At 46.5% G+C, this 24087-nt stretch overlaps 1 protein-coding gene across 2 annotated transcripts in view; it reads right to left on the bottom strand.

Moving 5' to 3' along the window:
• Nucleotides 1–24087, bottom strand: part of LOC123762687 (kelch domain-containing protein 4) — a 154145-nt gene that overhangs the window by 87437 nt on the left and 42621 nt on the right. For both annotated transcript variants that reach the window (XM_069339975.1, XM_045749377.2), the window contains exons 5-6: nucleotides 13374–13540; nucleotides 2022–2171 (exon numbers count right to left, since the gene is read on the bottom strand). In XM_069339975.1, the coding sequence (XP_069196076.1) occupies nucleotides 2022–2171; nucleotides 13374–13540 (317 nt within the window). The remainder of the gene's footprint in view (nucleotides 1–2021; nucleotides 2172–13373; nucleotides 13541–24087) is intronic.

Consider the following 24087-nt stretch of genomic DNA (forward strand, 5'->3'; position numbering starts at 1 on the left):
AGGTGTCAGTGACCCAACAGGCAGCACGATGGAGGTAAAAGTGGCGACTGTCACCCGGAGACAAGGGCACAGCAACCAACAATCCCGTATAAGACGGGTTGGAACCCGGAGGGCACATTCAATGGTCCACCGAGCCCCGTCAGGGGTTTCAAGGGCCCGTAGGCGGACTACTACGGGAAGCCCGGGCAAGGTGTTGCTAACCAGTTAAGAAACCCAAAAATAACAAGAGGGTAGAGGACAACACTGAAAACCTCTGCGACGTGTACAATCACGGGGGCCTAGCAGAGGGCCACCAAACACTACCAGTGGAACTATAGCCATGCTAGGCAGACTCCCACCAGGCAATTGAAAATAAAAACAAAAGAAAAACCCCGCAAAAGTACACCGTCTCCAGAGGCAACAGGAACTGGTCGCCGCGTAGGTGGCAGGTTGCACAACACCTTGACGCCCTTACCAGCATAATACCAGTCCCTACCCAGGGCCAAACAAGGGCCCCAAGCCCCAGCTGGCCCCAAGGGCGAGGCAAATGCTGAGTAGCAAGAACCTCTACGGGAATGGTTCCCGAACGCCCCAGGGAAGATAACCCTGTTATGCAAGGCAGTACTCACAGGGCGCTTAGGTAAGTCAGCCACTAAGCACATGCAGCCCCGGAACTGATGAAGTACTCCTGGCCACCGCACAACACAACACACGGCAGTGAATGCCACACAAGGCAAACACCGCCTAGGAAACTGAGGCCAGAGAAGCGTCTATCCCGGTTGACATTAGCTTACGAACTGATGCTAGGCAGCCGGCGCGGTAGGTCCAGGGCTCCCCCTCCCCCTCTCGGGGCGGGGAAGGCTGTGCGGATGATCAGCGTGGCAGTAAAGTGTGATGTTTGCGCGTTTCCTTGGGATTGTAGGGAGTTTCTACCTCTCTGTTCGGTTTTTTGTTTTAGTTTTTTACCATGTGGGGTTTGTTTTGTTATGCCTACCTTTCTGGGTGCCTAATCCCGGTCAATGGCAGATAAGGAAAAACCCCAACCACAAGGGGGTTTTCCAGGGCCATTGCTCCCTGATACCTCTCTGAAGGGGCCAGGTTCTGGCGCTGGTCCCTGGTAGGTCTGAACTCCTTAGCTAATGTCCTGGTCTAATATAACATACATTAGCCCGATAAGCTCCAGGGAGCCGTAGGGGCTCCCCACAGAAAATATAATTGTACCCATATTAAGATAGATACATTCATATCCTAATATAACCTATGCTTTATGAACTGATTTCACCGAGCAAAACTTTTATTTCAACATATTTCAGTCTGTCCATAATGTAATTTCACCACTTATAGCATATTTCCCAGTCTTGAAATCTCATTTTCACTGCTAGAAGGCCCATACTTTAGTCAGTGAAAATTACTGCAACTCAAAATTAAAATGAACCATAGAATTTAGTTTTAAATATTTCAACAGCTTACCCCAAGGCTCCAGCCTTTTTTGTTTTTTTAATGTTGCATCTATGAAAATAATTAAAAACATGATAAGAATAATATTATAAAGTTACATTGCATACCCTAATATTGCCCACACTCTATGGGGTAATTTCACAGAGGGAAATTTTAATTTCGACCTATCATATGATGGGCAGCTTTCCCACCAGTCTGAGAACTCTAGCCCAACATCCTAAGCAAATCTGCACATCTCCCGCTTCAGCGAACTTTTGTTCAATGAATAAGGCTAGTAAATCTCACCTGGAAAGTGTGCGGTGCAACTGGAGATTTGCCGAAACGAGGTTCACAGAATCAACGTTCTGGATATAATAAATAAACAAAATCCATACGTTGGAAACATGTCGAGGTAATGATGTTTGGTTTAACCTGGTTCAGGACACACCAAAATATTGTCTCCTTTCTACATAAGAACAGAAGGACATAAGATTATTGTCAACTGCAGAAGACCTATAGACTGGAGTTGATGTCCCAACCAGAATAGTTCCCAGTTTACATGTGTAATGTGTGCGTATAGTGTTTACTTGTCATCCTCAACTCACTGTCTGGTGCTAGGATGAACATGTCTGAATGTGTAACTCCCTTATCAGCATCCTTCTTGATCTTCTCTTTGCTGTAGCCACCGTACATCAGCACTCGACCATCAGACATGGCAACCATCTGGCACGCCGATCTTGGGCATGGGCCATTTCCTGTGGGGGACAGACAACAAGCAGGTTATGTTGAGGATCACGTCACTGTTGCAACCATATTAAGACACATTTACTGCTCCAGCCATATTAAGCCACATTTACTGCTCCAACCATATTAACCCCTCAAACCGCAAGGGGTTCAAATGGCTTCAACACCCACAGGCGGAAAAAAAAAAATCCCAAAAAATTCTTTCGTCTTATACAAGTGTTCATTTGTGTTCCCTGATCACGGAAAAATAACAAAACAATCGTAGGTGACATATTTTAGCCACAATAGTCTGGCAAAAAACCAGCATTGAATGTAATGAAACGCCATTTTCTGGGCGACTCCCGGAGGCTTCTCGGAGCTATCCAGGCTGAATGGATATGTATAACTTTCTGGCATCAGTCAATGCATGGAGTTCTTGCCTACCGGGGACCACAAGCCAGAACCTGGCCCCCTCTAGAGGCACGAGGAGCAATGGCCTATAGAGACCCCCCTTATGACTGGGAGCATTCTATGTCTGCCATCGACCAGGATAGGCACCCAGAAAGGTAGGTACCCCAAAACAAACCCCTTTTCTGGTAAACTATTGCAACCGAAGACCGAACAAGTGGACAGAACTCCCCAAACGAAAATTAGCAAACAAGCATGATGTCATGTCGCAACCCTGCTGTCTGCACAACCCCCCCCCCCCCACCCTCCCCAGGAGAGGGAAGGGGGAGCTCCAGACCCCACTGTCGACGACCCAACCGTTAGTTCTTAGGCTGGATGTCAAAAAACGCGAAAACACCACCGACTGGAGAGGGAGCCTTTGATTTTTTGAGGCTCTTTGAGCCTCCCTCCCAGAGGGAGCCTGGGAGCCTCCACGACTCACCCAGAAAATGGCATTTCATTACATTCAACGCTGGTTTTCTGAGGGGAACCCTGTCGGCTCCACGGAGCTAACTACCCAAAGATAAGGAAAAAACAGGGACTTACCCGGGAGGCGGTCTGTAATCACTCCTCAACGCAAAATCGAGATAACTGGCTGCAACCGCCGACCCAAAGCAACGCAGCCCCGACCAGACCCAGGAACATTCACCAGGTGGGGAGCAGCCAGGACCCTGTTCGATCTCCAAAAACCCCGGGTCCGAATGTCCACCAAAAACATCTTGCCAAAGACCGCAGCCAAAGCAGCAAATTTACGAACGTCGTGGGCCTGGGGAAAAACCGCAGGCTGGCTACACTTAATAACCCTGAGGATGACCTGAGAGACTCGAGCCTGGGAACAGAGAAGAAGGGAAACTGGATCAACCCAGAGTGCATCCCCGGCAACCGAAGCCGTGGCGCGCAAATAACGTTTGAGAGCCGCAACCGGACACAACACATGATGCACCCCCGGCCTGACCAAGCATCAACAACCCACAGCCCCCTCCGGAACGCAGCCATCTCATTCTTTGCCAGAAAAGAGGGAGACGACTGCAAGCAAACAATACGACCACCAGGACTGAACGAGCAGAAACCTCTGCGCCGGAGGAGAGCATGAAGCTCCCCTACCTGACCCCCAGAGGCCAATGCCACAAGGAAAGGAGCCTTAGAAAAACAATCCCGAACAAAAGGGGCCACAACAAACCGAGAAGAAGAGAGAAACGAGAGCATGCGATCCAAGGACCAAGACCGCTCAGGCGGCGCATGAGCAGGCCGGAGGTGACACAACGCACAAGATAGCTTGCGAAACATGGCAGAAATAACAACACCGAAAGCAAGTTAAAGCGGCTCCGCCAACGCCGTACAATACGAGGCGACAGTATTCGGCATAAGATGACGGTCCTGAAATAACCAAGAGAGAAAGGACATTACAACGCTATCAGAGACCGAAGAATACCTACGCAGTGATAGGAAAAACTGGAAGGACCACCAGGAAACTTCATACTGCCGCCGAGACGAAGCACACAGGTGGGAGACCAACACGAAGCCACCTGCACACTATACAAGAAATGATAAACCAGTCAAAAGCACCCGACGAGAAGACTCGAGGAGAAGACCGAACCTGCCTTGTACAGGGCTGGACCGATCTGCTGAAAAAGGTGGAGCCACGGGAAGACCCTCGAGTTCGGACATCGAGCAAGCAGCGCCTGAAACCAAGTCTGGGCTGGCCACCATGGAGCCAGAAGGACAACTCGACCCTAGTAAGTCTCCAAGCAAGCCAGGACCTGGAGCAACAGCAGAACCGGGGGAAAGAGGTACAGGTAACCCCAGCTCGCCCAGTCCTGCCTGAAGGCATCGACCCCAACGGCCTCACAGTCAAGGAAAGGCGCCACGTATACCGGGAGACGCCTCGACCACGCCGACACAAAGAGATCCATGTCCGGAGTCCCGAACGTCCGGCACAGCCAACTGAAGGAGTCGGCATCGACCGTCCATTCTGTGGAAAGGGGAAGGAACCGGGACAGGCCGACCACCAGGACATTGGACACCCTCCAGACGTGAGCCACCAGGAGAGCCAAACCTCGAGAACTCAGCAGACGAGTCACCCGAAGCGACCAGCCCCAAAGAGCCAAGGACCGCATTGAACCCCCGCAATTCAGACAATGAACCACCGGGGAGCAGTCCGAATGGAGCCGGATCGTCGATCCGTGAGCGACTCTAACCCTCCGGAGCGACATCCACACCGCCACGAACTCCTGTACCGAGCTGTGAGCCCGACGGAAGGACGGACCCCACCAACCTTGGCCGGCCTGGTGAGCACTGGTCACAAAACCCCAGCCAAGAGACGACGTATCCATGTACACATCGAGTGAGGGCTTGGGAAGGCGCCAAGGCAACGAACCCCCGAAAAACCCTTAGAGGAAGCCGGCGACGCAGCAACCGACACAAAGCCCCCGGAGGCTGAACCCAACCATCGCGAGAGAGGCGGAAGGGCCATCCCCGAAGGAACCAGAACAGCCGACCAAGCTACACCCGACCCAGCGGGTAGACCATCATGGCAAAGTTCAGGCTTCTGCACAAACTCTCGAGTAACCGCCTCGTGACATGGGAACCCCTCAAAAACAGGCAAAGGTGGAACCGCAGGCGCAACAGAGCCGCCGGAGGTAGAGACAAGGAAGCAGTGCGAGCGTCCCAAACCAGACCCAGCCAAGACCGAACCTGAGAGGGAACCAGATAGAACTTCCTCCAGTTCACCAAGAACCCAAACCCGGCGAGCTGGGAAAGAACCAAAATCCCTAGTGAGCAGACATGTGGACCGGCTGGGAGCCCAAACCAGCCAGTAGTAGGCCAGCACCCGAACACCTAGCAGACGCAGGTGGGTCACAACGACCCGAGTAAGGCGTGTGAAAACACGAGGTGCCAGATTCAACCCGAAAGGAAGGCAACAAAAGCGGTAACCTTGATGCCCCACAACAAAACCGAGCCAGTCCCTGAACCCCGGATGAACCGGGACATGCCAATGCGCGCCCTTGAGATCCAGGGACACATTCCAAGAGACGGACCTGGGACAGAGTAGTCATCCGGAAGGAGGGGCAAAAAACCCACGGGTTCAGACGGGACAAGTCCAGAATGAACTGGAGGTCCGCGCAAACCCGTTTCGGTACTGGAAACAGGTGGGAAACCCACCTGAGGGACGTCATCGTTTCGACCACACCCAAGCGAACCCACACCGAGACTACCCAACAGAGCTCAGGAGAAGAGGCCTGCCCCGCCAGCCCCGAGCCCCCGAGGGAGGAGCCACCCAATGCCACCACAGGCCGTACGAAACGAAAAGCCCAGGAATCGTGGGACCAGGTGTGAGCAAACCGGGCGAGCCGCCCCCTCATCTCCCTGTCAAACGGGGAGGACCACCAACACAAGGTGGAGATAAAGATATAGATATACCCCAAGAACAGCAATGGGGGACCAACAAGCAGACCCCCCACCAGGCAGAAAACAAAAACAAAAGAAAAACCTCGTAAGAGGACAACGTACCCGGGCAGAACAGAGCTGGCCACTGTTAATGGTGAAAACTAGCTATGCAGTACCCTGCGCCCCTGCCAGTGATGAAAACTACCCCTTTCCCAGAGACAAACAAGGGCAAGAAAAAACCTCAGCTGACCTCAAGGGCGGCCAAGTACCGAGCAGTAAACGGTACAGCGGAGGTAGATCCCAAGGTGACCCAGGGAAGGTGGCCCTAAGCCCCAAGGGAAGTACTTACAGGGAACCTAGGGAAGGTGACCCTAGGCGCATGCAGCCCGAGTACCGTAGAATATCGCTCCTGACCCACGCACCACCAGAAGGGACAGCTCACACCACAAGGCACAGAACTGCAACGGAAAACTGGAGGCAGAGGCACGACCGCACCAGATCCCATCAGCCTAAGAACTAATGGTTGAGTCGCCAACGGTGGGGTCTGGAGCTCCCCTCTTTCCCCTCCCGGGGAGGGGGGGGTTGCGCAGACAGCATTGCGGCAACATGATGACGTCATGCTTGTTTGCTAATTTTCGTTTGGAGAGTTCTGTCCACTTATTCGCTCTTCAGTCGCAATAGTTTACCTATCCCAGTCAATGGCAGACATAGAATACTCCCAATCATAAGGGGGGGTCTCTATAGGACATTGCTCCTCCTGCCTCTCTAGTGGGGGCCAGGTTCTGGCTCGTGGTCCCCAGTAGGCAAGAACTCCATGCATTGACTGATGCCAGAAAGTTAACACTTTCTGCGGATGAGGACTCCTCCCGGCGTCCTGTTTCGCCTACCCGCTCCCGCTAGGTGGACATAAATTTATGTCCTCTTTTAAAATATTTGTATAAAATTCAATTTTTATCCGATTTACTTTGGGTTTGTTTCAAACTGCGCGCCATGAGGCTCTCTTTCTCACCAATAGGCTGCATGGTACAATAAGTTCATGAAAGGTTCACAAACATAACAAAAGTAAAAACATTTCGTGTGTGTTTGACTCTCACTGATATGTTCCAGCGTTGTTTTATATTTGGCGCTATTCTATCTTACGCTTTGTTGATTTTTTTTACCTACGGGCTCATAGAACATTCTATTGCGAACACATTGACACAAAAATGAATGACGTGCATAGAATAATAATGTCATGAGAGTGAAATAAGTATAACCTTTCAAAGCGCCGTGCGTCGTCCCGTCACCGATACCGGGTAACAATTTCACCACTTCCCACACTCTTGCGGGCGGGCCGCAATCATTATTCAACGCTTATATTCATATCACCGTGTTGGGAATTTCATTGCGAGTCCATTGATACCAAAATTAACGCTGTAGGACAAGTGTGGAGGTGATAACAATCCCAAGAGTAAAAACATTTTGTTGCTGTTGGGCGCTCACGGCGAGTCATCTTCGTAGTTATTATTTGGTGCTGGTATCCCTATACGTTTCGTGACTTTTTTTACTGATGTTCTTCTAGAGAATTTTATTGCGAACATGTTGGTACCAAAATGAAATACGTAGCTCAAGAACTAAGGTCAGGAGAGTAAAAAGAGTATACACATTTTTGTTTTTACGCTTACGCGGCAAAACGCCGGGAGCACATACTGCTTTTTTTTTTTACCTTCGCCAGGAGGCTGAAAGTGTTAAACATATCCATTCAACCTCGATAGCTCCAGGGCTCCCCCCCCCCCAAAACAGGGGCGTTGACGGAGCCTTCGCCAGACGAGGTCTAATCCGCCTGAGCTGTCAGGCGGCAGTTGCCACAAATATATTATTACCTAATTATTTCAATGTCTCCGATTGATTTTTTCCTTGTTTTTTCAATAATATTATTCAATAGTGTGAATTGTGATATATTTATATAATAAAATGTGTAAACCATTGCTATACTCAAAATTATGGTGTGCATATAAGTAATTCAATTATTATGTTCATAAAACAATAAACAATTAGTTTTGCTGTTATTACACTATATACAGAGGTTATATATAAGTATCTGCACGTTTTGCTCACCATAACGAACCACTAAGTTGGTATTGAGAGTCAAAATGCAACGAGGAGTGACCGTCACACACCAGCCAGCCACTCGCTGCCACGCACTCCCTCAACACACCTCACTCGCCCTCATTCTCCTCCCACAATACTGTTTTTGCATTTATTCACTATACACAGACATTATATATAAGTATTTACATGTTTTGTTCACCATAACTGTACATCTAAGCTTGTATGGTGAGTAAAGGAAATAAGACGTAACTACTCACACAGTCAGCTAGTGGCGGCCGCACTCAAGGCCAGACGCACTAATATTTCTCCTCCAACAATATTGTTTGTGGTGTTATTACACTATATACACACATTATATATAAGTATCTACCTGTTTTATTCACCATACCTGTACAAATAAGCTGGTATGGTGCCCAAAGACCATAGTGGCCATTAGTAAACAACATGCCAAGTCGTGCAGACGACGCACCTCCCTCAACAAAATAGCGGCTCCCAACCTACTCCTATTGCTGTTACAGTATTACACTCAATACACACGTTATATATAATTATCTACATTTGTGTTCACCATAGCGTACCACTAAGCTGGTATGGTGAGTGCGGTCAATAAAAGGTGGCCATACACAGTCAGAAGACGACACCACCACCCTCCCTTCCATAGCATTACTCCTCGCTCTATGGAGCACAGCGCTAAATATCACCACACTCCTGCTATTATCAGAATCCTGGTCAGTGTTATCACAGTCAGGGGTCTTCTGTAATACTATCATCACTAAATAATAGCAAGAACATATATATTTTGACATTTTTAGGCGATACTGTGGTCACAAGCTGAACAGCAGTGCTGTGCGCTCATGCTGCGTGCATCAGTCTTGATGGCTCGCGCAATACTGACACTCTCACACCCAGGAATGTTAGCCACGATTTTTTTTCTAGGTGGCGTCTGTTAACTATTTGTCGTGGCTGCACTATAGCTGCCCCTATCCCATGCGGGCGTTTAAATTAAGGCTCTAGACACTAAAACAGCTATTAATGTATTGGCAGTTTCGGTTTTGTTACTGAAAACATCTATATATGTATTTCACGGTTTAAGGGTAAAGCCACATTTACTGTTGCAACCCTATTACACCATATTTACTGTTTCAACCATATTAAGCTACATTTATTGTTGCAACAATATTAAGCCACATTTACTGTTGCAACCATATTAATTTAACACTTTCTCGCTCTCGGCAAACCAAAAAAAAACCTTGCCCCAAGTGTGCGCGGCGTTTCGGGCGATCGAGCGGCAACACTGAAGTGTATACTCTTTTCACTGTCCTGACCTTAATTTTCGATATACGCATTTCCTTTTTGTACCAATGTGTTCGCAATAGAATGTTCTAGAAGAACAAGTATAAAATGTCACCAAAGCATGAGATAGACCAGCACCAAATAAAGAACTACGTCGATCACTAGCCGTGAACGCCAAACAGCAACGAAATGTTTCTATTCTTTTCAGGGTTGTCAACTCCACACTTGTCCTACAGCACTTTGATGGTCCGGCACTCTGACGGTGAGTGCTAGCGAGATGATGGGGAATTAGCCTCGGCTACCATCATCCTTTGTCCGATCGTGATGGTCGAGTGGTTAAGGTGTCCTATACACCAGTTGCAGAGTGTTCCTGGCAGTATGGGTTCGAGTCACTTCTGGGGTGTGAGTTTTCAGTTGCATATATGCCTGGGGACCATTCAGGCTTGTTCGCATTTGTGTTCCTCACGTGTGCCCCAAAGAATAAGGTAATTTGATAAAATACTATGCCCAAGATTACCATCAGTGTGCCAGCAGGATGATGGGGAATTAGCCTCGGCTACCATCATCTTTTGTCCGGTTGTGATGGTCGAGTGGTTAAGGTGTCCTGTACACCAGTTGCAGAGTGCTCCTGGCAGTATGGGTTCGAGTCACTTCTGGGGTGTGAGTTTTCAGTTGCATATATGCCTGGGGACCATTCAGGCTTGTTCACATATGTATGTATGTATGTCACTTTTATGAAGTCCATAATTTTGAGAATAGCGATGTTCCACACATTGAACAGTATCCACTCGATTTAACGGCCTCTTATTTACCGATCTGTTTGGGAGACTGGTATCTGGGAGGCTCATATACAGGTCAGGCGGTCGATAGAACCGTAGGTCGGTACAGTATTGGGTTTGTTTTGGCATCAGGAGGGGCCCTCACATGGCAAGCAGCCCGCCGACCTCTATCGTTTTCTCTATCACCCCTCACCCTCCCTGCTCTCCCCCACACCCTCACTGTTGCTCTCCACCAAACCCTCACTTCCTGCATCCCCCACCCCCCAAAGAAACCCTTCTAGGAGGTGGCTCAGTAGATTGCCAGCCAGACAGCCTGGAGAATCTCCATCTAATACAATAAAGCATTCACGAAACAAGTATTTTTATAACTTTTTATTATCCTAATAATATTACTAAACAAAATCTGTAACCAAAAATATATATGATGACGTACATCTAGAATTTAAGAAACAAATCTGGCTAACGAGGTCGAGTGTGATAAGCCTATAGGAGTGAACCTGTCCCTCCCCCCACCACTGACACCCCTCCTCCACCCCCTTACATCTCATACACACACACACACACACACTGGTCATGTAGTTCAACTCAACACCCATCCATCCATCTCTCACTCCCTCCATCCCATCCTTCCCTCCCTCTATCCATCCCATTCCTCCCTCTATCCATCCCATCCCTCCCTCTCTCTATCCATCCCATCCCTCTCTCTCTCCCTACCTCTATCCATCCATCCATCCATCCCTCCTTCCCTCCAGCCATTCCTTCCTCCATCCATCCATCCATCCATTCCTCCCTCCAGCCATTCCTTCCTCCATCCATCCATCTATCCATCCCTCCCTCCATCAACCCATCCCTCCCTCCTTCCATCCCTCCCTCCATCCATCCCATCCATCCCTGTGCAGATATGTCCAACAAAGTCACGGAATGAACACTCCAGCCTCATGACAAATCAAAACAATGTGCCGTGAATCTGTGACGTCACAGGGTTGAAGGCACAAGAGTGGTAAACAAAGTGGCTGTCTACAAAATATATCTTACCTGAATGTTACTTGAAATATTATTGACACTTAACAATTTCGGAAATACCGGAGCCCCGCATTTAACGACCTGGGTACAGCCCCATATAGGCCATTAACCCTTAAGTTGCGCAACACATCATTTGATGTATTGGAGTACTACGCAAGATTTAACGGCCCGCGGATACACGGGGTTCACCTCACCTTCATCAGGGCTCTTGTAAACAGACGCCATTATTTTTTTAAATCGTGGGCTAAATTCCCGGGTGTGAGGGCCTCAGTATTGAGTGAGCCACCAAGCCTGACACACACAGCATGAGCTCACAGCACTGCTGTTCAACTTGTGACCACAGCATCGCCTAAAAAGGCCATAATATACATGTTCATGTTATTATTTAGCGATGATATTATTACAGAAGACCCCTGACTGTGATAAAAATGACCAGGATTCTGATAATAGCAGGATTGTTGTGATAATTAGTGCTGTAGTGGTTGGAGTAATCTTGGTGGGGAGGGAGGTAGCATTGTCTGCTGACTGTGTGTGACCACCTTTTATTGTCTGGACTCGCTATACCAGCTTAGTCGTTCACTATGGTAAACAAAACATGCAGATACTGTACTTATATATAACGTCTGTATATAAAAGCAAAAACAGTATGGTGGGAGGAGAATGGTGGCGAGTCAGGTGAGGTGAGGTGAGGGAGGGAGGGAGTGGCAGCCAGTGGCAGGCTGCCACTGACTGCCACTGCCACTCAGCATACCAACTTAGTGGTTCATTATGGTGAACACAAATGTAGATACTTATATATAACGTGTAAATACAGTGTAATAACAGCAAAAGGAGTGTGGGGGAGAAGCCATTTTGGCAATGGGTATGGCAACATCGGCATGATTTGTCATGTTGGTAGGGGTGGCCACTATGCTCTTTGGGCATTATACCGGCTTGGTTTAACAGTTATTGTGAACAAAACATGTAGATACTTACATATAATGTCTGTATATAGGGTAATAACACCACAAACAGTATTGTTGGGGGTGAAATTTTAGTGTGTCTGATCTTGAATGTGTGAGGGAAGCAGCCCCCACCTGATTGTGTGTAGCGAAGTCTCTTAGTGCCTGAACTAACTATATCAACTTAGTTGTACAGTTGTGATGAGCAAAACATGTAGATACTTATATATAACATCTGTATATAGTGAATAAAAGCAAAAACAGTATTGTGGGAGGAGAATGTGGGTGAGTCAGGTGAGTTGAGGGAGGAACGAAGTAGCAGCCAGTGGCGGGCTGTCACTGGCTGCCACTGCCACTGCCACTCAGCATGCCAACTTAGTGGTTCGTTATGGTGAACACGAATATAGATACTTATATATAACGTCTGTATATAGTGAATAAAAGCAAAAACAGTATGGTGGCAGGAGAATGTGGGCGAATGAGGTGTTGAGGGCGTGAGTGGCAGCGAGTGGCTGGCTGGTGTTTGGTGGTCACTCCTCATTGCTTTTTGACTCATAATACCAACTTAGTGGTTCGTTATGGTGAACAAAACATGCAGATACTTTTATATAACCTGTGTATATAGTGTAATAACCGACAAAGTATTTGTTCACTGATGAACATAATTGAATCATCAATATGCACACCATATTTTTGAGTACAGTGATGATTCACTCATTTTATTATATATCACACTACACCACACCTGGTCCTCCTGCTGGAGCAGGAGGACCAGGCTCGAATGCCTCTGCCGCCGATCCAGAAGGGGCAATCCCCGAAGCCACCCCGAGTCTCACTACCTAGTTAGTTCTAGAAAGTTAGTTAGTTAGAAAGCTAGTTCGGCTTTCGGTTTGCAATTTATTTGATCAGCAGTAGTTTGTTTTGGAATTCCTACCTTTCTGGGTGCCTGACCTGGTAGATGGCAGACAAAGGCTGCTTCCAATTAAACGGTCTTCCAATGGTCTTTAGGCCATTGCTCCTCATGCCTCTCTTGAGGGGGCCAGGTTCTGGCTCTGGTCCTCAGTAAGCCTAGAACTCCTTCGATTGACTGTTGCCACGGTCTAATATATACACATCAGCCTGATATAGCTCCGGGGAGCCGAAGGGGCTCTCCACAAAAAATGGAAAGTGTTTGTGCAAGTTTTAAAAACTTGTGTTAAATTATGTTATGTCAAATCATATACAGTATGTATGTATTGCACGGTTTAAGGGTTAAAGGCATATACACACTTACCAGTAACATTAAGCTTGTTCCACTTGTAATCTTCAAGGTTAAAGGCATATACATCATTAAAGTATTTGTAATCTCGAGAATTGTCATGGAAGCCCCCAAACACAATGAGCTGCTTCTTTACAACCACCATTCTATGACCACTCCGTGCAGATGGACCACCAACACACCTGAAAACCCACAATAAAAATTAAGAAATGTAAATGGGGGATTTCTACATTATTAATGAAACCACTTAAAACTGAGAATAATGTTTGACGAGCATACCCAACGAACACAGACACTTACCTTACGCTTCGTCATTTTCTGTGACGATGTTCACAATGCAGCCTCACCTAGTACTGTATGAATTAAATGGAGTGTCTTATCTTACATTAGCAGTTCTTTTCTGTTGTTAGTCTCTGACTGCAGCATTATTTCATAATTTGCATCACACTAACCAGTTAGCATTCCAATGATGCTAGAACGCATTATCTCCAATCCGAAAGTAAATGTTATGGTATCCACACAATTTAACGGCCTCTTTTATACTGATCTGCCGGTAATAACGACCGGTTTGGGAGATTGGTATTTAGAGCCTCATATAACGGTCTGGCGGTCGATATTACCTATGGTCGGTATTGGGTTTGTTTTGGCATCAGGGGGTCTTCACATGGCAAGCAGGCCGCCTACCTCTATCGTCCCCTCCCTCACCCTCACTGAACCTCTCCCCCACTCCCTCACTCCTGCTCTCCCCCACAGCCTCACTTCCGGCCTCACCCCCCCCCCCCCAGATCGTTCTGGGAAATGGCTCAGTAGACTGCCAGCCAGCCACAAACAGCCTGGAGAATCTCCATCTAATACAATAAAGCATTCATGAAACATGTATTTTATAACTTTTTATTATCCTACTAATATTACTAAACAAAATCTGCAACCAAAAATATAAATGATGATGTATATCCAGAATTTATTTAAGAAACATCTGGTTAATTGGGTCAAGTGTTAGGCTTAGCAGTGAGCCGGTCTCTTCCCTACCACCGACAAACCTGACCCACCTGCCCCCCCAACACCCATACACTCTCTCTCTCTCTCTCTCTGCTCAACTCAACACCCATCTCTCCCTCCCTCCTTCCATCCCTCCCTCCCTCCATCAATCCATCCCTCCATCCATCCATCCATCCATCCATCCATCCATCCATCCATCCATCCATCCATCCATCCATCCATCCATCCATCCTTCCTTCCATCTATCTCCATTCTCTCCCTACCTGCCTCTGACCGACTGACTGACTGCCTGTCTGCCTGCCTGCCTGCCTGCCTGCCTGCCTGCCTGCCTCCCTCCCAAGCTCTGCCTGCCTACCTCTCCCTCCCTGCCTACCACCCAGCCTCTTCCTGCCTGACTGCCTACATTTCAGCCTCTCCATCCCCGCCTGCCTGCCCATCCACCCACCAGTCAGCCATCACTGACACAATGAGTGCATTTGGAGCCAACATGGTGCACGGATGTTTCTTGTTTGTGCAGATATGTACAACAAAGTCACGGAATGAACACTCCAGCCTCTTGACAAATCAAAACAATGTGCCGTGAGTCTGTGACGTTACAGGGTAGAAGGCACTAGAGTGGTGGACCAAGTGGCAGTTTGTACAAAATATATTTTACCTGAATGTTACTTAAAAAAAAAAAAAAGACACTTCGGAAATACCGGAGCTCCGGAAATAACGACCAGGGTACAGCCCCATATAAGCCATTAAATCGAGTTGATACTGTTTACATCAATCATCTGAATAGTCTTGAAAATCACTTTTTCATTATTCCCTTACTTATTTTTTGAATAGTGTAGCATGACGCATCAGGGGACTATCCAGAGATCACCTCGGCCAACTATCTATCACTCATGATAATTGCTCTGCCTGTGAGTATTTATATTATTGTTTTGCATATTACTTGTATATTATCCAGGGGCCAGATTCACGAAGGTACTTACGAATGTTTTTCTTTTTAGCTACGAATGTTTTCCTTCTTAGCGCCTTCATGGCGGCTACGTCGGTATTCAGGTAGCTACACTAAGAAGAAAAACCTTCGTAAGTTTGGTCCGTCATCTAAGTGTACTGTCGACCACTCGTAGCTTTACGTAAACTGGATATAACTCAATTTTTCTCTACTATATAACACTGGGATCGATTTTAAGATTTTGGAATGTAAACAAAAGATTATAGCTGGTGAATCTCGTGAAGAGTCCTTCGTATTAGTTATATATGCATTCTCTGCTTGAAACTTGAAATAAATATGTCTTTCATGATATTAGAATTAGTTTTATAATAGCAAGATATTATACCAGTAGTTATTAAGTAAATAAACACTGGTGAACATGAAATATGAGAGGTGATGAGCCCTGTCTGATGAGATCATTTAATATCACCAAATGCACCTGTTCACCTAGTAGTAAGGGCGTACCTTAGCTATACATACCCATTTCTAATTTATTTAGTTTGGTTTTATTTTGAAATTAAATCTGGGTGAGACATAAAATAAAAATATGCTGCACAAATGATGTTAGGTAAGGAGAAGGGTAAAAATGTCAAAAACTTTATTCACTGAATATTTAAAGCTATAATTATGACTATATGGACTATTAAAAAAGAGAGGGGGAAGTAGGGGTCCAAGACCTCTTCCTGTTACACAACTTGGGTGTGGAACAAGTAATTATCAAAAGAAGGCACCATGCCAGGAAGGCTATGTAGCAGTAAGGCAGTGAGGTGAGGCAGCTACTTATTTGAGAAATGCTTATTTTATTTACCTTATAAGCTGAGGCAGCTTATTTTATTTGAGGAATACTTAGCTGATTCCTCTACATTTAGCATGGAACAAATTTGTGTCCAAGACCTCTTCCTGTTACACAATTTGGCTGTGTGTGTGTGTGTGTGTGTGTGTGTGTGTGTAACCAAACTAGAAGTGCTCTACAAATCAAGGGACCCAGAATGTGGAATGACCTCCCGAATCATGTCAAAGACTGTACCTCTCTCAACCAGTTTAAGAGTAAAACCAAGTACTACCTAACTAACTAACCTAAGAGGACTCGCTGCCGGCGCCATTGCTAGCTGGCCGCACACGGATTTGTTCCTGGAAAAACTCATGATTCTGAGCACCCATCAGCTCCATTCATCGCGGCTTTGTGAGGAAGAATACATCAGTACTCCAAGACCCAGACAATATCTTGTTTTGAAGGAAAAAATTCCGATTTCATCTACAATTGACGGAGTAACAACGTTGTTGATTTCCCTGCTGCCCAGCTGACTGGTATTCTGCGCAACCCAGTACGCAGGCGACCCAAACTCTCGTACCGCACTTTTTTTTTTCTTTTTTTTTGTGAGGAACGTATCACTGACCAGGTCACTTAGAGTCCTACCCTGAAGGGCAAGGCAATACCCTGCGGGCAGCGCCACAAGGGGGCACCTTAGAAGGTGTACTGAGTCTGACAGGGAAAGGTAGACCAAACAGCTCTTTTAGGTGTTAGGTATCCCTGATTCCACCTGGGGGAATCATTCTACAACCTCTGTTGGAGGGGAATTAATTTCTCCAGGCCTAGGAGTGTCTCAGGCATTAGGTAGGGCAGTGATTCGGTTCTCACTACGTGGAGAGAGTCATGGGGAAGGCTAAGAGAAAGAGGAAATGGAGGCAGCTTTCAGATGAGGAGGGACGGTGGACCGATGTGCAGCAGGCACCGAAGAAAACTGCTATCGAGGCTTCACCACTTGCTTCTACCAGCAAGACAGCAGACGTAATGGACCTAGAGAAGACAGAACCAGTCACACACCAGCTAGTGTCAAACAAAGCTTCTCTGTCCACAACACAGCCACAAGACGACAGTATGAGACAGGAGAGGACACCACCAGTCACAAACCAGCCAGTGTCAGACAATGTACCTCTGTCCACAGCCCAGCCACAGGACGACAGTATGAGACAGGAGAGGACACCACCAGTCTCACACCAGACTCTGCACATCTTCCAAAATTCAAGATAATGCAGACAGACCACTTTCCTACAGCATATGGAGTAGTAACGGCAATGGAAAAAGAACAACCAGAGCTCAAACTTTCCATTACAGTCAACCTGAAACGAGAAATAATAATGACACCACAAGACCAACAGACTGCAAATTACTTAGAAAAAGTAAGAGTCCTGCAAGGGAAACCTGTATGCTTGGAAAAGCTGGACCCTTCAGAAAGACGCACACGAGTCGTGCTTTTGGGATACCCAATCGACTTTCCCCTGGATCCAGTACTAGAACACAATAATGGAAATAATGACTGCCAATCCACAAGAAGTTGACATAATAGCACTAGAGATCTGCTATGAGGATGATAAACTAATGATGATAAATGCATATAGTCCACCGCCAAGCAGCACATGGTCAAAGGAGGAGCTAGATAGTAAACGTGAAGGTCTTATAACAATAATGAGAGAGATTATAGCGAGAGCGGATAACGATAGATCACGACTGTTGATAGTCGGTGACTTCAACTTGAAATCCATAGACTGGGAAGCATATGAAGCTAAAACAGAAGATTTTTGGACCTGTAAATTTGTAGACCTCATCCTGGAAACATTCTTGTATCAACATGTTAAACAAGCTACGAGGATGAGGGAAGGGGACGTTCCCTCCATGCTAGATTTGATATTTACCAGGAAGGAGGAAGAGATATTTGACATTCAGTACCTTCCTCCCTTGGGTAAAAGTGACCATGTCTTTTTGGGAATAAAGTATGCAATGCGTTATAAGCTGGAAGAAAATAAGGAGGTTGAAGCAGTTGAAAAACCAGACTTCAGGAGAGGACATTATGGTGACCTTAGAAATTTTTTTAGTGAGTATAATTGGACAGACTTGATGCTAGGCAAGGAAGTGAATGAGATGTATGGCAAGTTTTGTGAAATATATGATAAAGGCACAAAAAAATTTATACCAAAACAGAGATGCAGAACTAGGAAACAGGATTGGTTCAATAGAAATTGCGAGAGGGCTAGAGACCGAAAGACACAAAAATGGAATCAATACAGGAAGAGGCCGAACCCCCAAACATACCAGCGATACAAAGATGCGAGAAACAACTACACGGCAGTGAGGAGAGAGGCAGAAAGAAATTTTGAAAAAGGGATTGCGGACAAATGTAAAACAGAACCAGGTCTATTCTATAAATTCATAAACAACAAATTGCAGGTAAAGGATAATATTCAGAGGTTGAAAATGGGAAATAGATTCACGGAAGATGAAAAGGAAATGTGTGAAACACTAAACGAAAAGTTCCAAAGTGTGTTTGTACAAAATGAAATCTTTAGGGAACCAGATACAATAAGAATTCCAGAGAACAACATAGAACACATAGAGGTGTCTAGAGACGAAGTGGAAAAAATGCTCAAGGAGCTCGGTAAGAACAAAGCAGCTGGCCCAGATGGCGTTTCACCATGGGTTCTGAGAGAATGTGCATCTGAGCTCAGCATTCCACTTCACCTGATCTTTCAGGCATCCCTGTGTACAGGAATCGTAGCAGACGGGTGGAAACAGGCTAACATAGTTCCAATCTACAAAAGTGGCAGCAGGGAAGACCCCCTCAATTATAGACCTGTATCATTGACAAGTGTAATAGTGAAAGTATTGGAAAAACTAATCAAAACTAAATGGGTAGAACACCTAGAGAGAAATGATATAATATCAGACAGACAGTATGGTTTTCGATCTGGAAGATCCTGTGTATCGAATTTACTCAGTTTCTATGATCGAGCCACAGAGATATTACAGGAAAGAGATGGTTGGGTTGACTGCATCTATCTGGACCTAAAAAAGGCTTTCGACAGAGTTCCACATAAGAGGTTGTTCTGGAAACTGGAAAATATTGGAGGGGTGACAGGTAAGCTTCTATCATGGATGAAAAATTTTCTGACTGATAGAAAAATGAGGGCAGTAATCAGAGGCAATGTATCAGAATGGAGAAATGTCACAAGTGGAGTACCACAGGGTTCAGTTCTTGCACCAGTGATGTTTATTGTGTACATAAATGATCTACCAGTTGGTATACAGAATTATATGAACATGTTTGCTGATGATGCTAAGATAATAGGAAGGATAAGAAATTTAGATGACTGTCATGCCCTTCAAAAAGACCTGGACAAAATAAGTATATGGAGCACCACTTGGCAAATGGAATTTAATGTTAATAAATGTCATGTTATGGAATGTGGAATAGGAGAACATAGACCCCACACAACCTATATATTATGTGAGAAATCTTTAAAGAATTCTGATAAAGAAAGAGATCTAGGAGTGGTTCTAGATAGAAAACTATCACCTGAGGACCACATAAAGAATATTGTGCAAGGAGCCTATGCTATGCTTTCTAACTTCAGAATTGCATTTAAATACATGGATGGCGATATACTAAAGAAATTGTTCATGACTTTTGTTAGGCCAAAGCTAGAATATGCAGCTGTTGTGTGGTGCCCATATCTTAAGAAGCACATCAACAAACTGGAAAAGGTGCAAAGACATGCTACTAAGTGGCTCCCAGAACTGAAGGGCAAGAGCTACGAGGAGAGGTTAGAAGCATTAAATATGCCAAAACTAGAAGACAGAAGAAAAAGAGGCGATATGATCACTACATACAAAATAGTAACAGGAATTGACAAAATCGACAGGGAAGACTTCCTGAGACCTGGAACTTCAAGAACAAGAGGTCATAGATTTAAACTAGCTAAACACAGATGCCGAAGAAATATAAGAAAATTCACCTTCGCAAATAGAGTGGTAGACGGTTGGAACAAGTTAAGTGAGAAGGTGGTGGAGGCCAAGACCGTCAGTAGTTTCAAAGCGTTATATGACAAAGAGTGCTGGGAAGACGGGACACCACGAGCGTAGCTCTCATCCTGTAACTACACTTAGGTAATTACACTTAGGTAATTACAAGCAAATCCTGAATGTGGAACGATGCCGCACAAAAGTAGACAAAGCAGCGACACGTCAGGTTCTGGTGACCGTCATGGGACATGTGCCAGAAACATTCAGTCTTGGAAATTGGGGAACATACCGACAGAGACCATACGTCCCAGAACCCCTGCGCTGCTTCAGGTGTCAGAAATACGGCCACCATCAATCACGCTGCACCGGACAGGAGAGATGCGGAGTATGCAGCCTGAGACATCCAACCAAAGACTGTATAGACAAGCACAAGGCAAACCAGACCACAACAGCCAAATGTCCAAATTGTGGAGGCAAACATCATGCCTGGAGCACAACCTGCTCTGCACGGAAAGAAAAAGTGCAGACAGCTCAGGCCAGCATAAACACACAGACCAGCACCACATACACCAACACCAACATCTGGAACACTCGTGCACAGCCACAACACACACACACTCTCACAGAGCAAAATTTCCCGAATCTATTAATTCCAAATCAGAAAATACACAAAAGTGCTGCAGAAATACAGCAAATGCAAGAGCAAAAAACAATTACTTTCGGAATCAACACAGCAGATATACAGTTTTACCGAGCTCCAGCTGAAAAACATCGTGAAGATCATGGCAGAGACCATTATCAATTGCCTACAGATGACGCAGAACGCCTCACAGCAACATACTCAAGAAATCACTTGTGTAATAATGGACAAGATCGTGCAGCAGACCACAGTTACACAAGAAATAGACAGTCCGAGACAAGATGGAGCACAAGAGGACAAACAACGCAACATGGACATACAGACTTCCAACAACAGTCGGGTAGTCAAGACACCAGAACATCAACATTTACAAAAGCAACTGCAAGAAGCAGTGACCACCCAAGATCAACAGAATCTTACAACACAAGAGACAGACAACAACAGCCAATGCAGTCTGATATGCAACAACACCAACAAAGACGTATTGAACAGCAGAGATGCACAGGTTCCAACAACACAAGAAACAGCCACAAGCAATCAATGCAGTCCGACATGTAGCAATACCAACAACGTGATGGACCACAGTTATGCACAGATTCCAGCAACGCCGGGTATGACCACGAACAATCAATGCAGCCCGATTTGCAGCAACACGACTTGCGAGGTGGAGAATATAGAGGTCGATCCCGAAGAGGAGTTCTGGTAGAACAGGCAACACCAACCGAAACCGTCGTCTGGCCATTACGAATACTGCAGTGGAACATACAAGGTCTTGGAAATAAAAACCACACACTTCAGGAGGCTGCGATCAGCACGAAAGCAGATATAATCATTTTGGAAAAACTCTTTTTCCCAGCCACAAAATCCTTCAGATTAGCTGGATATCAGCACTATGTTATACCGTATGAGCAGGGGAGACAAAGAGGATTAATGACCCTAGTCAGGAACACCATACCCAGCAAGAAAATAGACCCAGTTTCATGTGGGGATGGAGTAGAGGTATTAGCAGTAACAGTGAATATGGCTAATATTGAGCTCCTCATATATATAACGTTTACAAGCCCCCTAGACGTAAACTAGAAGCAGAGGCAGTGCTTGCCTTGGCCACGCAGGAAAATGTAATTATTGCTGGGGATTTTAATGCTCATCATCGAGAGTTAGGTGCAACTGGGCCAGCCAATGCAGATGGGCGCCATTTAGCTCTGCGAGAAGTACCTGAAATTAGACATCTCAACACTGGGGAACCCACTCACATTCTAGGAGGTTCCCTTGATCTTACATAAATCTCAACAGCACTCAAGCATCAGGCGAAGTGGGAAGTAGATTCGGTGATCACCAGTGACCACTATGCTACTGTTACAACAGTAAACATAGAACGACCTCCTACACCACCTGCACCGCCTAGGTGGAATTTAAGAAAGGCCAATTGGAATATATACGAAGAACTCGAAAAATGGTATGCAACATACACGCCACCTGAGGATTTAAACATACACGAGACCAATCTGCAGGAAGCCACTGCAGCTGCTGCAAACAAAGCTATTCCAATCATTATCACAGGAAACACAAAATGAAAGAACTATTGGTTCTATAGTAATGAAGTTAAAGAACAGAACCACAGAGTCAACATCTTCAGAAAACATCTAAAGCAAAACCCCACACCAGAAGGAAGAACTCTGCTAAGAGCGGTGATATCTGAAGCAAGACGAGTTTCTAGAGAAGTAAAGGAGGCAAGATGGTTTGAGTGGTGTCAAACTCTAAAGGAACATAGTAGTCTTGGCAAGATATGGGGTCAGATTAAAACTATATCAGGTCGACCAGCCCGACCACAGGCATGTATTCAACCAATGCAGGAGGCTGAGAGACTTGCTCTCCAATTTGCAGAAAGAACAACTTCATATCAGCTTCCTGCAATGGTCAGAAGGCAGCAAGAACAATTAAAACAAGAGAGGTTGACAGTCATTCATGAGAGCATAGCTACAAATGACGAATGTGACTGTCCCTTCACCAAACAAGAACTAATCAGAGCCAAAAAACCAGCGTTGAATGTAATGAAACGCCATTTTCTGGGCGAGTCCCGGAGGCTCCCTGATATGCTAATGTCAGACTTTGGCATCAGTCATGTGTATGGAGTTCTTAGGCCTACCGGGGACCACGGCCAGAACCGGGCCCCCTCAGAGAGGCAAGGGGAGCAATGGCCTATAGAAGCCCCCGTGTGGTTGGAAGCATTCTATGTCTGCCATCGACCGGAACAGGCACCCAGAAAGGTAAGCGCCTCAAAACAAACCCCTATTCTGGTTAAAATTGCTACCAAAAACCGAACTAGTGGATAGAACTCCCCAACCGAAAACAAGCAAACTAGTGTGACGTCACACACCGCCACGCCGCTGTCTGCGCAGCTCCCCGTCCCCGGGAGGGGGAAGGGGAAGCCCCAGACCCCCCGCGCCGGCTACCCACACCTCAGTTGTTGAGGCTGGATGTCAAAAACGCGAAAAACCGCCGACCGGAGGGAGGGAGGGATGCTGGGGAGCCTCCGGGACTCACCCAGAAAATGGCATTTCATTACATTCAACGCTGGTTTTCTGGGGGGAGCCCCGTCGGCTCCCCGGATCTAACTACCCACAGACAGAAAAAAGAGTGACATACCCGGGAGGCGGTCGTCGCTCACTCCTAAACTCGAAGCCGAGACAACTGGCTGCAACCGCCGGCCCAAAGCAACACAGGCCCGACGAGGCCCAGGGACATTCACAAGGTAACGAGCAGCCAGGACCCTGTTCGACCGCCAAAATCCCCGCGCCCGAATATCAGACCAAGACATATTCCCAAAGACGGCAGCAAGAGCCGTGAACTTACGAACGTCATGGGCACGGGGATAGACCACAGGCTGGCTGGACTTAATAACCCTGCGGACGACCTGAGAGACCCGAACCCGCGAACAGGGAAGAAGGGAAACCGGATCAACCCACAGCGCGTCCCCGGACACAGAAGCTGTGGCGTGCAAATAACGGCGAAGCGCCGCAACCGGACACAAAACATGATGCACCCCCGGCCTGACCAACCAAGCATCAACCCCCCATGGACCTCTCCGGAACGCAGCAGTCTCATTCTTTGCCAGAAAAGATGGAGACGGCTGCAAACGAACAAAACCATCACCACGACCAAAAGAGCAGAAACCCCTGCACCGGAGGAGAGCATGAAGCTCCCCGACCCGACCCCCAGAGGTGACGCAGCAACCGACGCAAGGCCCCCGGGGGTCGAACTCTGCGATCGTGAGAGAGGCGGAAGGGGGAACCCCGAAGGAACCAGA

Source organism: Procambarus clarkii, chromosome 5 (assembly GCF_040958095.1).
Source record: "Procambarus clarkii isolate CNS0578487 chromosome 5, FALCON_Pclarkii_2.0, whole genome shotgun sequence".
NCBI classification, from domain to species: domain Eukaryota; kingdom Metazoa; phylum Arthropoda; class Malacostraca; order Decapoda; family Cambaridae; genus Procambarus; species Procambarus clarkii.